Below are 15,956 nucleotides of genomic sequence, written 5' to 3' on the forward strand. Positions count from 1 at the left end.
AGACACATTTAGTTTTATTAAAAACTTATTCTGAGTTCTTGTACAAAACTGCTCCATGCTATTCTAGATACAAAGCTACACCCCTGCGTATACTAACCTGTAATAAGGGTACCTGGGTGTGATTTGGTTGGGAGCCTGTTTAGCACTCCTACTTCAATTATGGCATAAGTTTCACTTCACAAATGTTTTCCAGGTTAAAGAGACTATTTCCCAACAATGCATTTAAAATTAAGTGTCCAAGAAATAATATTTATTAGGCCACATTCTGCAAATACAACCTTGCCAAACAAAGGAAGAACAAAACTGTGTATCATGATCTGAAAACATACTCCCTGCCATCTAACAATCTTGAGCTAAATATCTTTATAACCGGCAAAGTGGGAGTCTATAGCCTCACAAAAGAGAACATCCTAAACATAACCACCAAACAGTAAATGGTGATCATGTGCTTGCTTACCACTACCTTCCTTAATTTCATAAGTAGCTTTTATTACTTTATCATGTGCTTTTTATTAGGCATAAAACACTTACATTAATACAGTAAAATCTGTGATAAGAGACAAAAGAGTGAGCTCTAATATCCAAGCATGTACATATGCACAGGTGAATTTTTAATAGAACTGGCCTTGAAGTAACTGAAGTAAGATTTTGCTCTCCTATTCTGAATTTCATATCCAGAATACTGTAATGATAAAATATGAGAGGCACACGTTGAAAGAAAACTCCTAAGATGAAAAATTGAGAATACTGAAAAATTTTTTACGCCATAAAAGGCATGAACTGAAAAAAAAATCTCAATCAGAAAAAAGTACAGTACTGTATACATCCTTCAGTAATCAAGAGTATGTAAAATATTAGCTCCCCAATGATGATGTTCAAAGTAGCCACATTTACAACCAACACAGTGATTTGCTCACATTACGCAGGTGTGAGAACAGACTCAAAAAGGGAGCTTAGCAGCAAGAGCAAGAATCTCTGCAAATCATGTTCGAAGTTTGGTAATACTAAAACTAGTATAAACTGCTGCCATTAATTGGAATCGAGTAAATTTTGCAAAATGTGTTTTACCTTGATCTCATGAATTAGCTAAGTATAAAAACATCCATGAATAATGGATTTACGGAGAAGTTTACTGTACACTCTTCCTGTGTAAAGTATGACAAACTGAGCGTGATTCACCACTGATGCTCCTACCAATCAAAACTAAGGGGCACGAGTACCTTTTCACTGGCTCAACCATGTTGCCCACAGAAAACTGTGCTTCCCACAATTTTGATAAAGAAAAAAACAAAAAATTAATAAATAAAAATATAACAGTTCAACTGATTCCCACTGTCACTGTTTCATTTTCTTTACCCTGTGTTAGGATAAGGTTGAAGCCCATTCTTTTTTATAACAGTCCCTAACTAAACAAGACTAATGTAAATATCAAAGACCAAACAAAGCTTACCTAATGTAACCTTACAACTTCCTGTAATTTCAAAAGACAACACTATGGAAGTACAGAGGGAGTGTGCTGACCATCAATGCACATTATTTTCAATTGTAATAATGTTAACATTTGAGAAAAAAATGTACACAAAGGGAAAAACACGAATACATCCATTTCAAAGATTCTTTCTTCTTAAATTTTGACTAAAAACATGAAAATCTATAGCCTGGGATAACAAATATAACTTTTTGTGACTAACATCCTAGATACTCAAGTTTATGAAAGAATACCCCATATACAGGGGAGCAATAACAGCGTACTTTGTGGGGCCCACTGTAGATGGTACTAAGGGTACTTTGCAGCATACCTTTGGTAACAAATGCATTGTTTTCTGGCTTTTATATTCTAGTTGCTCTCTTAATTACTTCACTGTACATTTTAGCTTTACCATCCTCCAATATCTACTTATTTGAAAACTAATCCTTCAAGGCCAATGATTCTACAAATGACTCGGTGTTCAAGTTCAACTAATTAAAAATAACATATGAGAATACTAACAATACATAATGTCGATTTAATATACCACACTGTAATGTTACAACAGCACGATACTGCATTCTTATTAAATAATTTTGGCAAAATGCAAAACTGGGATAAAAAAAAAAAAATTCACCAAGCCAAAATTCATAATTTCAATTTCATACTCATTATGCCATAATTAAGCAGGAGTGATACTGACACTCATGACATGCTTATGACCTTGGTGGGAATACATGTCAGTATAAATACTGACAAGAGACTGCCTGCCATAAAAACCCAATGAGACCAATGATTAACCTTTCAACTAGCAGTTTCAATTCTTTACTAGAAGTCCCATCATAAACATATGACAGTCAGTCAAGGTGTGATAAGCAAGAAAGACTAGCGCCTTCTTAATGGCTGGTCGAGTGGTTGATGGGAAGTTACGCAAAATCCTTTCTGATGTTGAAATAGGACTATCACCAAACTCTAACCAGAATATGAAGTAAATAGGTTAGGCTTCTAAATGAACCACCGCCCCCAAATGAAAGAATAAAAGTTTGATTACCATTCAACAAAGGGGAAAATGACAACTCAACCTTTTCTCCCAGTGCAAAACTTGCCTTGTTAAGAGGCACGCAGTAATAAAATAAACAGAAGCAAAATTTTTAAAAGTCACCTTTGTTGAATGACAAGCAAATCCACACTCACATTGCCACTGACAACCAACATCTATGAGCTACATACCAACAAAAAAGAACAAAATTTCATATTTCAATTAATTGTCTATAAACTCCTGAAATGTTCAATGCACTCAAATTATATCTATTTGAGCATAAGGTAATTACTATTATCACATGAAGTAAAGAATGTGCCCTCAATAATGTAGGTTTTTAAATCCATTCTGAAATTTCGGACATTTTTTTTTTTTTTTTTGACAAAGATCCCTTCACTTTCTGTAGCAAAAATAGTCAAAGCAAATTTCATCAACAAAATAAGAACAAAATACATATACTGTATGTATGATATATACGTATTAAAGCAATCAGTGACTAAGATACAGTAATGACATATATAAATAGTCATCCAGAATGCAACAGATTCTTAATGTGACTGCCTGCATGCCCTAAATGATATCAATCGATGCATCCACCCAGTTACCACTGCATGATAAACGACTGCAAAAGCTGAGCAAGAAAATCTTCAAGTGAATTAGAACTTAAAAATAAAATAAATTAAAATTTAACACAATTTAAACTTTCCTGTGAATTTAAAAAAAGGCTAGATGGTGATTATGCTTGAAATTTCATTAAATATTTACTATGAAATGAAAATGTACCCAATACTGCATTCATGGATGAATACAACCTCTCTATTGTGCAATACAAACACACCAAGTGGTTTCTTCAACCTTGCAATGGATTGTACTAAGTAGAAAATACATTACAATATCCCTTCACCTAGACAATGGGAAGTGTAACTGACACTAAATGATCTTATATTCTGGAATAACTCTCACTAAAACATCCAACTGGAAATGGCGTTGCAGAAAACTGAGACTCTGTGGTCATCAAATCGCACATTGGTCATGAATGAATGAGTCTCCGATACAATATGCAGCCCAAGTAACAGGTTGCTGTTCACTCCTCTTCCCGGTGGCACGCTTTGTGAATGATTAACAGCAAGGGGGCTGTGCCCATTTTTTGTTAATTCCCACTGAATTTCTAGAGCTATAGTATATATATCAATTCAATCTGGATTGACCCTATACTCAACCCAAACAACCAATCTAATTTCAAAATGACATCAACACAGCCAGGGTAATTAAAGCAGAGCAATGGGGCTTGAGCAGCATAAGAATAAAACCTGAATTAACATATTTCCTAGGCAAAGTTTATAAAACAAAGAGATGAGAAAACTGATACATATATAATAATAGATTAGAATAGTAAAAGTTATGTCTTGAGCAGATGCTTCCCATATTGGTAGCAGTGCCTGGTGTGGAGCATAGCATTTACTAACATTACATCAATTATCCATTCAACAGCATCTCCTTGTATCATTATACCACACCCAACCATGGGTCATGTATGAATATTTAAATAATAATAATAATAATAATAATAATAATAATAATAATAATAATAATAACCATCAATAAAAAAATAAAAAAAAAAAGATATCCTGAAATTAACTCCTTGACGAAGATCACTTTAAGAGGTGGCCTTACATCACTACACCTTCAAAGATGTGGTTATACAATACTTCATCAGTTCTATCAAAACAGTCCTTGGTTAAAATACCATAAAATATCTTTCACATTTGCTGCCTGATTGCTACTGTAGTACAGTCTTTATGATGACCATGACTATCTTTAGAATCAACAAAAGAAGAGTTCTGCTGGCTACTATGTACAGATTATAAATTTAAAACACCAATTCCCTTAAAATATTCCCAATAATAAATAGCTATTACACAACTGAAATACAGTAATAAGAGGAATGTCTTGGAATACATGTGCAAAAACATAAAAGCTGTAGTAAATAATTTGATGTTATTAGTAGCCTCCACAAGATTTTGAAAAATAAATGAGAATACCAACAACTAGATTAATATTCACTTTATATTACATACATAAACAGGTAGTTATAAAAAAAACACCAAATATAAATACGTTTATGTGCCATTATGGAACCTCAGTACTAATGAGACTAGCCAACTGAAGCCAGCAGTTTTACATGGTTAACTGGAATTACCTTAATAAGAACGTCATATCTGGGAAAAATAACTGGGGTACACTGTGTGTATAAAACTGTGTGCATAAAAACACATACAATCTATGTACATAGATAAAAATTATACACACACTGTACAGCTGATGTCCAAACAACTAACCCCAAACTCAATGTGTACATACACACAAAAGGACAGACAGATGTAGTAAGATAAGAATGACAGATGAAGATCAAATTTACTTGTAAGTATACTACTAATTCTACAGTTCAAAAAGAAAACCACTAACTGCACTGATCTTTGGCTAATTTGAGCTCATAAAATATGTATTTTCCATTCAACCATTGTAAACACATGTAGTAACAAGTTGCCTTCATGCATATTACAATATTGTTGACCCAATGACCAGTCTCAAGTTAAAAGGAATCCATCAACCACTACAAACAAATCTCTTTTCACTGAGAAGTCAGACTAGGCCAACTTTGCTTACTCTCATGGAGAATTTGTCCTTTTTAAGTAAACGCATCCACACTACAGGCTCATCATCAATATTTATCCAAGTTTATCTATTTAGTTTCAATATTTACAAGTCAATTTCAGGTGGATAGTAGCGCACATCCTGTAAGTGCCGAGAGAAAAGCACATGGAGTCCAAAGATGAAAAGAAATAAATTCTGGAAAATAATTAAAGTGTAATATTCAATACAACTGTTTAAACAAACACACAGACTGACCCTCCCTCCCACCCCAACCTCCCCAAAAACTAGCAAAGGTGCTCCAAAATGTAATTTACTGGTCAAGATCATGATTATCTCAACTAGCACTTCCACTATGACACAGATCTGTCAATGTGAACCAACCCTATGTATCTTCTTTTTTTTATCCTTTTCCCAACTGTTCACAATCAATTGAGAGACAGTACTTACATTATACAGGGATGTTCAAAATCACAGACCATGTCAGGGATAAAATGAAAAACCTAAAAAAGGAACAGACAGAACTTATAATGCCTAACAATTACAAGGCTCTATGTTGATGATCAATGTAGTAATCTTCAGGTAAATGGCCATGGAGGCTGGCTGGGGAAACACAAGAAGTCGAACAACTGCGATGACTAAGGAGCTTGGAGGGAAGTGCATAAACAGAGGGTGGGAGAGAAGACAGCACTGAAGGCTTTTTGGCTTCTCTTAAAACCCGTTTTCCCAAGCCTCCTATGACCTGTTTTAAAAGGGTTTCTTGTTAAGCTCAAGTTAAAATTTCCAATGAGTACAACTCTGAAATCTTCTAACATTACAAAAATGACCAAAACTGTATTTAAAAACTTACTATGTCAACAAATTTTAACTACAAATTTTTTTGTACTTGTAGTGCCTTGAAAAAATGCAACAGAGATACAAGTCAAATTCCTGCTCAAACAACTCAATCAACAAAAAGATATCAAGTAACCTTAAATTGTTCTGAAACATGAAAAATAGTCTATATAACTATGGTTATATAATGCTAACAACTGTGACCATAACATTAATACTTCCAGCCTTCGGGCAACATACCTGGGCGGTTCCTCAGCGATCCTGCCGCTCGTTCTGATTCACTTCTGCCAGGCCTTTAACTTTGAGTCTTTCAGCTGTCTTGAGGAAGTTAGGTAGATCTGCTTGAGCGACATTTACCTCTCCAGCATACATATATTCAAGAATTGCTTGAAGGTGACTGAATGGTACATCCTTAAGAATAATTATAGGATGTTTAGATGGGTTCTCCTGTAGACAAATGAATAAATGTATGATTGTGCAGGCACAACGAGCATTCTAACAATATTAACCAGTGGAGTATGTGGTAACTCTCAAAAAGTAACATTTTCTTTCTCTTAGCATTATTTTACAAATAAGTTTCTTTCTCTTAGCATTATTTTACAAATTACAAATACTCCTCCAAGCTTACTGGTTTTCTATAATGCACAGTTTTCTTTCATAGTGTACAAAAAGATACTTAAATTTAATAACTCATACAGTAATACCTAATCCTACCATTGTTAACCCATACCAGGATACGAGACTAAAGTAAAAAAACAACGAAAGGTCAATAAGTTCTTTACGAAACAACCTAGACAACCTATAATACCCCTGACACTACTGGGTGGGAGATCAAGACCAGAGGTATCCCAATAAAACATGGTTTATATATCTAGGAAAATGCAAATTGTCTCCAAATTTGTGATGCGTACCACACCCTGCCTCGCGAATAGCTAAAATCCCCGAATACTTAAAACCCCTCTAAAAACACTTATAACTGCCTATTTTGATAGTTCACAAAAAAAAAAAAAAAAAAAAACCTAAAAATGTTTATACCTGAGTATTTTAATAGTTTTATCACAAAAAGTGCATTTAGTCATGAAAATGATATGAAAATACAGTAATTTGTGAATAATTCTCAGTGAAAAATACAGGTGTTGCCCTACTTACGATGGGGTTAGGTTCCAAAAAACCCATTGTTTGTTGAAAAAATCATATCTTGAATATGGCCTAGACTGCACTAGGGTAATCAGTACCATCTCTACATATATGGTGGCCTAGCCTACACTACACAGTATACTCTATACATAAACGGTATAGTAATTATTAATGTCAGCTAATTCTGCAGGTGCAATGCAGATTGACTTACGATAATTCAGTATAAAGAGAAATTGAATAACAAACAAGGCTTAGCCTATACTATGTTATATCGTATAGGCTACAAGTACGGTAGCATAGCCAACATTACACTGAACTCTATTCACATATTAACAGCATTATACAAACATCAACATAACGAATGTGTATCATTTTCATGGATCTTTTAAAAAGTTAAGCTTTACTACATTGTATCCAATTGCGTATATTCTCATACTGCTTTTGTATTATAAATTGTGATCAATGTTTTGTTTTGGGAATCGATCACGCTGTGTTTATTTCGCCGGATTTAACTCAGTTCAGAGTGCTTTTCTTGCTTCTAGTTAGCATAAATGAATATACTGTAGATGCTTTATTTATTTGGGACAAGGATGTTTTCGTTATATGAAGTGTTTTTAAGTTGAAATATAACTTAAATACGCCTCGTTGTGAAATTAATTTAGCTATTTTTTTCCGTTAATATATGATGTTCGCGGGAATCGCGGCTGGCCGTTTTGGGGGCATGTTTGTTTTGTGTAAAAAAAATCAAGATTCTGTTTGCTATTTTCTCTTGATTTCATCATAATACGAGCTTTACGTATTCATCTTTTATCTGCGTGAAAACAGCAGTAATTTGTGTTCTTTCATGCCCAGTAGTTTTGATTAAAATACATTCTCTCCAATTTTACTTAAGGTCGAGTTTCATCCATGTTGCCGATGCACGATAATTTAGTCATTAGCAGCTTGAACATCGTTTTCTCAGCTTCAGCTACAACTTGCAGCCTAAAGTTATTGTAGCAGTATATTTCCTTGCCGATCTTTTCTCCAAAGCGAATAAGGGTATAGTGTAAAAAATATATCAGTCCTATTGTACTTAACGTTATTTGTAACATAACTACAGTAATTGTTTAACCGTACGACGGTTGAAATACAAGCAAAACAGTTGTTATCCAATTCGATTACAGTATTAGTAAAACAACAGTTTCTCGTTCGGTTGTTTATGGCTGTACGCATTTACGCAAGAGTATAATGTTACTAACAATACTTTTATCATTCTCTTTTACTTTTTTAACTAGAAGATGGAATAAAGAGATGGAGGAAAAGAAGTTGGTCTATTGTAAGTTGGTCTCTCTCACTGCCTCATTGTACGCTGCTGCCTGCGCCCATGTGAAATCTAAAAATATTTTCTAGATATTTTCGTATCGGTATTAACTGCTAACCCCATCGTAAACTCGAAATATCGTGAGTTGAATTATCGTAACTCGAGCACCAACTGTACTGTGAATGGGCGAATTTTCCACGAATAATGTGTATCTACGTTCCACTGAGAAATCCGCAAACAAGTGAGTCCGCGAATCGTGAGACCACGAATACAGGGGGTTTACTGTATTGTAGTAGGAGCTAACAAAATATTACTGGGGTATATAATGGGGGGATATGAAAAATAAGCACTTCTTTTTTCTAATAAACCAGACTGGTGGGTGGGATTTACTTTATGGGAATGAAGCCTCTCAAAAAAACTAGGGTTGTAGCATTCAAAGATACAGTATTTGCATATTAATAGTTAGTAATCTGTATGAACAAAGTATTAAAAATATCAATATTTGGCACAGGATTTAAGCCAAACTTTTCATAAATGAATGTATAGAATTTACAACAAATGCTGATACTGTATTAAATCAAGTGTCTATCTAGCTAAAGTGAATAAATGTATGGCTGTGCTCCACTAGTCCATCATTAACAATACATTACAGATTTTCCAAGTGTCAATTAAATTCATTACAGAATGATTTTCACCTTTGCAAAATAGTCTAGCTGTAGTAGTTTCGTTCAAGATCAACAGTTTTGTCATCTTTAAACCTTTTCTATGCCTACCTTGGTCAAATGTACATTGTTCCTCTACACCGGTCAGTTTACCTCAAGTAGCACAATAGTCCCTTTGGTGTATTATTATTATATACAATACAAAATTCATACCTTAGCCATCAATGAAAATCCGTATCAAAATGTTTGCTGGTAATAAACTTCATGTATGGCATACTATATTACCCTAATAGGAAACCCACCTCCAAAAGAGCTTTGAAGTAAGGTGAACACGCTGACAACACCATCTTGTGTGCCTTACACGTCTGGCCGTCACAAGCCAAGGTAACATCTGTGAAACTTTTTTCTTCTCGTAAATGTTTGAACGAGGATACCATGTTGCTCTGGAATTCATTCCAGCGCAAACAAAACTGCTGATCATCTGCCATCGTGAATTTGTTTTCCTTCAGTCTGGAACAAGTTAATACCATATTGTAATTACTAATAGTATAGAACATAAAACACAATTGTTTAGACTAAAGAAGTTATACACTCATTAACATTGCTAAGAACATCTGCCATTAAATGTTACTGAAGAAATATATCAAAATACAGAATTTTTTTTCAAAGCAATTTGCAATTTTTGAGTATCCACAGCATGAGCTGAAGTTGCTGAACTTGGTAACTAGGATGTTAACTGGTGATTGTGGGAGATGAGTTGGGGAATACCCCTCGCTCAAAAAAAAGGCACCCCCCTCGAAAAACCTTGGCTGCAGTACACTTTTGACAACTAAGAGGGCTTCAAGGAGACTGCACACTTGATCAAGGTGCCCTAGTTATAAAAATGCCTCATCACTGCCTCAACTGTACTCTTTGGAAAGCATGAAGAGAAAGCTAAAACAATAATTTTGCTGAGCAAAACTACTCACTGCCAACACTTACTGGGAGAATAATTGATCTGAATATAGAGTTTAGGCCAAAGGCCAAGTACTGGGACCTATGAGAGTAGGTGGGTCTGAAAGGTGTAAGAGGAGGAAAACCTTGCAGTTGCACTATGAAATATTTGTTAAGAAAGAGTGGATAGCAAGATAAAAGATAGATATGAATGGAGGTACAGTAAAAAGGAATGAAAATGGTTGCAGCTAGGGGCTGAAGGGACAGGGCAAAGAATCTTTACTAATGCCTACAGTGCACCGCATGAGGTGCACTGATGGCACTAACCCCCTATGGGGGTTGGTAGAAGAGCACAGAAATACGAATACATCTGAAAAAGTTTGCCCATAGGTTAGACTTTGGTCTGAAATTAAAGACAATGCCTTTCCTAGCAACAGCAACAACCTCAAGAACTTCATTTCCTCATCCGCAAATGAGCATCCAGCGATGAAGTCAGCAAGCATGTTCAACCAAAGGTCGAACCACAATGCTGCCTGGAGGGAAGCTATGGCAACTGACACTGAGAAGAAATCTTCCGAGTTTCTCCAAGGGGAGGCTGTTCGTCAGTCAGCACACTAAGAAAGGGAGTACAGTACCGTACTAAGCATCCTCTGACAAACCAACAGTAAGGAAAGTAGCTTACTCAAGCTGCTGGACAGCAGGAACCTTCTGATGAGAACAGTGTCTCACATCTAGAGTGCACCCTACAATACATTCTATTGCTAAGATTGGTTTGATGATAGTGCTGTAATAACTTACCTTCTCTAGTATCATTAAGCTCAAAGATGAACCTAACAATTTTGAAAAATCCATTCCAGCTCTGTCTGAAGCGGTTCTGAAGGAGAGGGATCCTTAGACCCTAACATATTCCATAAACTAAAAGTTGGATACAGCCCTGGTGACCAATCTCTGAACAGTGGAGACTAATGGCTGGTCCTGGCGGCATCAATCATCGAGTCACAAGGCAAGGTTGACTCATAACCATAAGAAATCATGAGGTCTGTGCTCTTATACAGAGGATACATCTCCACATGCCAGATGTGCACTATGGGAGGCTCAACAGCATTGAGTTCCTTAGTGGGAGCAGCAGTGAAAGACAGGTCTCTTGGAATACTGAGGGGTGCAAACATCTGTCACTCACATAACTGCCACTAGGGAGAGTCAGAGGAGAATGCAGAAGGCAAGGATCAAACAAGAGCAGTCAGAAGGAAGATGATGAAAAGAGGTGGCAATATCAAAGGCAGAGTAAAGCAGCCAAGCACCTGTTCATGTACTTCACACCTTTTGTTGTTCACTTTTCTTGTTCAAATCTATGGTGAAAAAAAAAAAAAAAAATGCATACAATAAAAAAAAATCAACCTAATGGTCCATCAGAGAGCAGCAAGATGTCTTAACCCAACCAAGACCAAAGAAAAGTTCCAGCTTACAAGTGAATGGGGTTTCCCTTGACTCACTCACCTATTTCCAATCAACCAACTTGTCATCAAGTTTCAACAACTATTTCCAGCTTGTGCTCAGGAAGACTCAAACATAATAGATGGTTTCATTTCCTTTGGAACAAATCTTCCATTAACTCCCCTAGCTTTTAAGGGGTCCTAAGCTAAACGGAACTAGCCTCCCTTGCCATAGTTAAAGATTTTTATGGGGAATAAACCTTGCCATAGTTAAAGTTTTTTATGGGTAATAAACCTACAAAGAGAGAAAATATAGGGTAATATTACCAACTGACTCTTTTCCTGGTAGTATTATTTTCCTTTAATGCTGATTGTCATTAGGGTAAGGTTTATTAAAGGTTTGTAAAGTGACATCACAAACTTGGCAAGTACAAACCTGGTAGCCTTCGTTATGTTGGTGGTGGCAGAGAAGAGTAAAGAGCTAGCACCCTAGGATAGATTTAAAGTGCCCTGGAGATTAATTTGTAACAATCTAGGCTCTACCTAAAGTTATGACTTTCACATAGTCTTTCTCCCTCCCTTGGCAGCCTAGGTTAGGTTGGGTTAAAAACATCCTTGTACTTCACAGATTTTGTCTTCCCTACTCAAAACCCTGCTTTCCCAGTGGTCCACCAGATCAGTTGATAATAAATGGGGAAGGGAGCCAGTATCTCTAAAACTAAGAAAATGAATGAGAGAAATGTTAAAAACATGAATTTCAGCATAAGAACACCTTATCTTCGGCATCATAATGTGATATGATTTAAAGAAATTTAACTTTTTCATTTCCAAAGCATTTATAGTCAAGGCCTTTCAAAGATGTGCTTATAAGTAACTCTTTAGAATGTACACGATTGAACCTAATACAGGTAGCTTTCAGGTCTTTGCTTATCCCTACCTCTAATACCAGAGTACATCACAATAAATTAATGCAATGATCTGCAAACTTCTGCTACCTGCATTTCCCAGCACTTCAAGCATAGCTGATTGTAGCTCTTTCCCACAACTGCAATTGATTTAACCAGCAAATGGTTTCACTGATAGCTGTGTTTTTCCAAGGCTTCACAAAAACAAAATTAGGTTAATTAAGGTTAGTAGTAGTTTCATGGCAATTTTCAAAGCCAAATACAGTATTTCAATAATCAGTATACAACCTCTGCATAAACAAAACTAGGATAGCAAAATGTGACGAACTTTCTCAGGACGACTACATAGAATATCGTAGACTGCATGCCTAAGAGGAATGTAAAAGATATCAGGCCTACAAAGAGAATTTCAAACATGACAGAAACCAAGAAATTGCAGTGCAAGTGAAATTTCAGATCTGTAACTAGCAACGTTTATGTTCATATTTAAGCCACATCTGAGAAAAGTTTATTCTTTAATATGCATAAGTCCTGTATTATGATAAAATCCATTATCTGGTTAACATTTTGAGAGGGCACTGGCTACAAAATCTATTCAATCAACCAACAACTAATACCACAAGCAAGGTCTAGTCAGAATTCTTCTGAACTCTGAGCTTAATTTAAACCAGGTAAAAGTCATAGCCTAAGTTAGGCCACAGACTGTAACAATTTACACCAGCCTATTAGCTTAATTTTGCCATAGTCTATGCAAGTGAATGCAGAGTGAGGGGTCACAGTTACTGTAGCAGGCATTTCTATATACTCGGTAGGGATCTCAGAGGGAATATGACCTAACCAGGATTACCTTTACCTAACCTAACTTTGTCCCCCAACCCCACAGACCGCCAATAAAGACCGTGACCCCTATCTGCATTTAACCATATGACATGCAACTACAATAAACTGAAAAAGGCTGGGCTAAAGGCCTAAGTAAAACTGAAGACTACTACTATGCTCCTCTTATTCCATAACTACCAATTTAAGTGGGTGCAATGTTCAGAATCAGCTCCATGGGGATAGTAAATACTAAACAAAAGATGGAAAATATGATACACAAACAAAAGGGTAGAGAATAGAGATCATTAATTACTTGGGGGCTACAGGGGGGAAGCCCCTCAGCCAAGTTAGGACACAATGTCCGAGGATAAGTAAAAGTAATTCTGGTTACGTTATTATCCACTTCAAATGCCTACTAGGCTTTCAGTAGCATGGACCTACTACTCTGTATTCACTACAACAAAAGAAAAAAAAAAAAGGTAATTTTTTGGAAGACTCCAGCCAGCCATTTTGAGACTCCAAGCTAGCCATTTTTGCATGAAAAACCATTTTGGATTTTTCATGCAAAAATGGGCTGCCCTATGTTAGGTTACGTTGGTTACATCTGGTTAGGTCAAGATCTGGCACTATAGGAAAAGTCTGTCTTGTTTGTATTCATCTGCCAGTTTCCTAGTCGGAACCTACACGACAGCCTTGGCCAACTAAACTGTAGGCGCTCCTGGATAAGAAATGACAGGGCACTAAAAGAACTAAAAATACCCACCTAACCTTGGGGCGTTGACCTGTTACAATTCTGCCATAGTACCTATGGAGGGGGATGGTATTGTCTTACCTTCAAAGTCGTAATTTGATTAATCATTTTTCTCTGTTATTAAGCATTTGCGAAGGTTATGTATTGAGAAGACATTATTTATTTTGATGTTTTACCAAGTAAAACAAAAATTACAAAGTGGTAGGTGGCTGGAGTCTTCTGAAAAATAACCAGAAAACATTAACGAAAGTCGATACATATTCCAGTCAGTGACTAGTAGGAACAAGGCTGTGGTAGTACTCTTCAGTTTCACCTGAGCCTACTTCGACTATATCTCGTACCTAGTCTACTTGAACATTCCGCATTTTCGGCAAACCTGAAGACCACTACTGTGACCTGATTCCTGTCAGCTGGTGACCATACCATTTACAGACTCTTAAGCTCATGTTTTTTGTTTTACTTAGGTTATTCCTCTCTTCTGTGTTTATGATACACCTATTTACAGGTTTTTTTTATGTTTTGACATTCGTCCCCAAGGGGTTAGGTACAAGACAGTGCCCATTTTGCACATAAACTGACAGTTACAGAACTTGAGGGGCGCGGTAGTAGTCTTCAGTTTGTGATAGAGTATAACATAAGTAAGGTCTTTTGTGCTTCCACAGCCCACCATAAATTAGGCTAGCCTACCTTAACCTAAAGTAGGTCTAGCCTACCCAACAATAAATTTTACACATATAAGGCTCAAATACATCTAATAAATTTCCCAGACTCTAGAAATTACGTACGACCGAAAATCTACCGAGTAAATAAATGGGGCGCCGAATAAAAACATTAAATCGAGGTTCAGCTGGCGCCAAGACATCGCGAGAAAAAAAAATGTCACTCCTATTTTACCCCCGTCATTTAAACTATATCCACCATACTCAGGTCAGTTACACATAGCCCATTATATCTCTGACCTCTCGCTGACCCACTTACACCCTTCGGTCACGCCAAAATGACCCCTCTTTCAACAGTTACCGGCTATCAAAGTTAATTCACACGACCACAATGTTTACAGCAACACACGTCAGGTCACAAAGCTCGGCGGTGATTGGCTGGTTCCCACGGCGACTCGCGATACTGAGTTCTGATTGGCGGAAAAGTATAAGCGAGTTGAAAAGTTTGCCTGCTCACAAAGTTCAATGCTGATTGGTCGGTTACGTCCACTACTTCTGATATTAAATTATGATTGGTGGAAAAATATAGATGCAGCGAGTAGCATGCATGTAGAGATTTTGATTGCCCTTTTTTAATTGTCGTTTTGTCAAGGTACTTATACAGATGATAAAAAGTACGTGAAATAAACAATACCGAATCATTTTTCCGTAGCTCATTATTGTTTTCATAAATAAAAATGTGCTGTGCAAAATACGCAGTGAAAGTTTAGAAGGTATTTTGAGAACGAAAAGTGAAAATTCGTTTCCAAATATAATTTAATTCTATTGCGAATGCTACTCGAATCCTAAAATCGGTGACTGTTCTAATGACACTGAGTACGGCTTTTAGAAACTGCGTCTGTCGTCGGATAATAAAGGTCGCAAGTAATTTATCATTCTGATAAATTATTAATGTAAAGACTCAGGATTAAAGTATTGTGCCTGCTAAATCAAACGTAGCTCTCACAGCTTTGGGAGCGTTTTACTGTTTGCGCTATCCAAACACGAATCTAGTTCGTGCTAAGAAGGAACAATAAGGCTTTATTAATGTAAATCATCCAGCAACGTGGAGCCCACCAATGCCAGTCTCTATAAAAGATGCACGTCACCTCAGTTTTTATGACTTAAAATTTGCATTTCTTTCAAAGATAATACTAACCATTCCTATAAAAGAGGTACGGTCCATGCACCGTGCTTTATAGAAATATATACCTGATTTGCACACGAACATGGAATCAACTCTCACTGGCAAAGAGAAAATAGTTGAAAGGTGTAATATTATATGTTCGTTTAAATTTGAATCGAATAGGCGACGCGCCAAACGG

The 15,956-nt window shown here is 36.3% G+C and overlaps 1 protein-coding gene across 2 annotated transcripts; it reads right to left on the minus strand.

The window, feature by feature from the left end:
- Positions 1 to 7: 7 nt before the first annotated feature.
- Positions 8 to 15,100, minus strand: LOC136840072 (longitudinals lacking protein-like). 2 transcript variants are annotated; one of them, XM_067106455.1, is made up of 4 exons: positions 14,954 to 15,100; positions 9,395 to 9,602; positions 6,234 to 6,440; positions 8 to 5,901 (listed from the first exon to the last, which is right to left on the minus strand). In XM_067106455.1, the coding sequence occupies exons 2-3, from the start codon at positions 9,578 to 9,580 to the stop codon at positions 6,246 to 6,248; spliced, it is 381 nt and encodes a 126-aa protein (XP_066962556.1). In that variant the 5' UTR covers positions 9,581 to 9,602; positions 14,954 to 15,100; the 3' UTR covers positions 8 to 5,901; positions 6,234 to 6,245. The 2 variants fall into 2 exon arrangements, with proteins under 2 accessions (XP_066962556.1, XP_066962557.1); XM_067106456.1 differs by having other exon boundaries at positions 14,912 to 15,031.
- Between the last annotated feature and the right edge of the window lie 856 nt (positions 15,101 to 15,956).

This window comes from Macrobrachium rosenbergii, chromosome 7 (assembly GCF_040412425.1).
Source record: "Macrobrachium rosenbergii isolate ZJJX-2024 chromosome 7, ASM4041242v1, whole genome shotgun sequence".
Taxonomy (NCBI): Eukaryota; Metazoa; Arthropoda; class Malacostraca; order Decapoda; family Palaemonidae; genus Macrobrachium; species Macrobrachium rosenbergii.

What these genes read in the sequence shown, in the direction of transcription:
- LOC136840072 (XM_067106455.1), bottom strand. Translation starts at nt 9,580, where the DNA reads ATGGCAGATGATCAGCAGTTTTGTTTGCGCTGGAATGAATTCCAGAGC. An exon ending in ACTTCAAAGCTCTTTTGGAG is followed by an intron (nt 6,441 to 9,394) that starts GTGGGTTTCCTA and finishes ATTTGTCTACAG; the next exon opens with GAGAACCCATCTAAACATCC.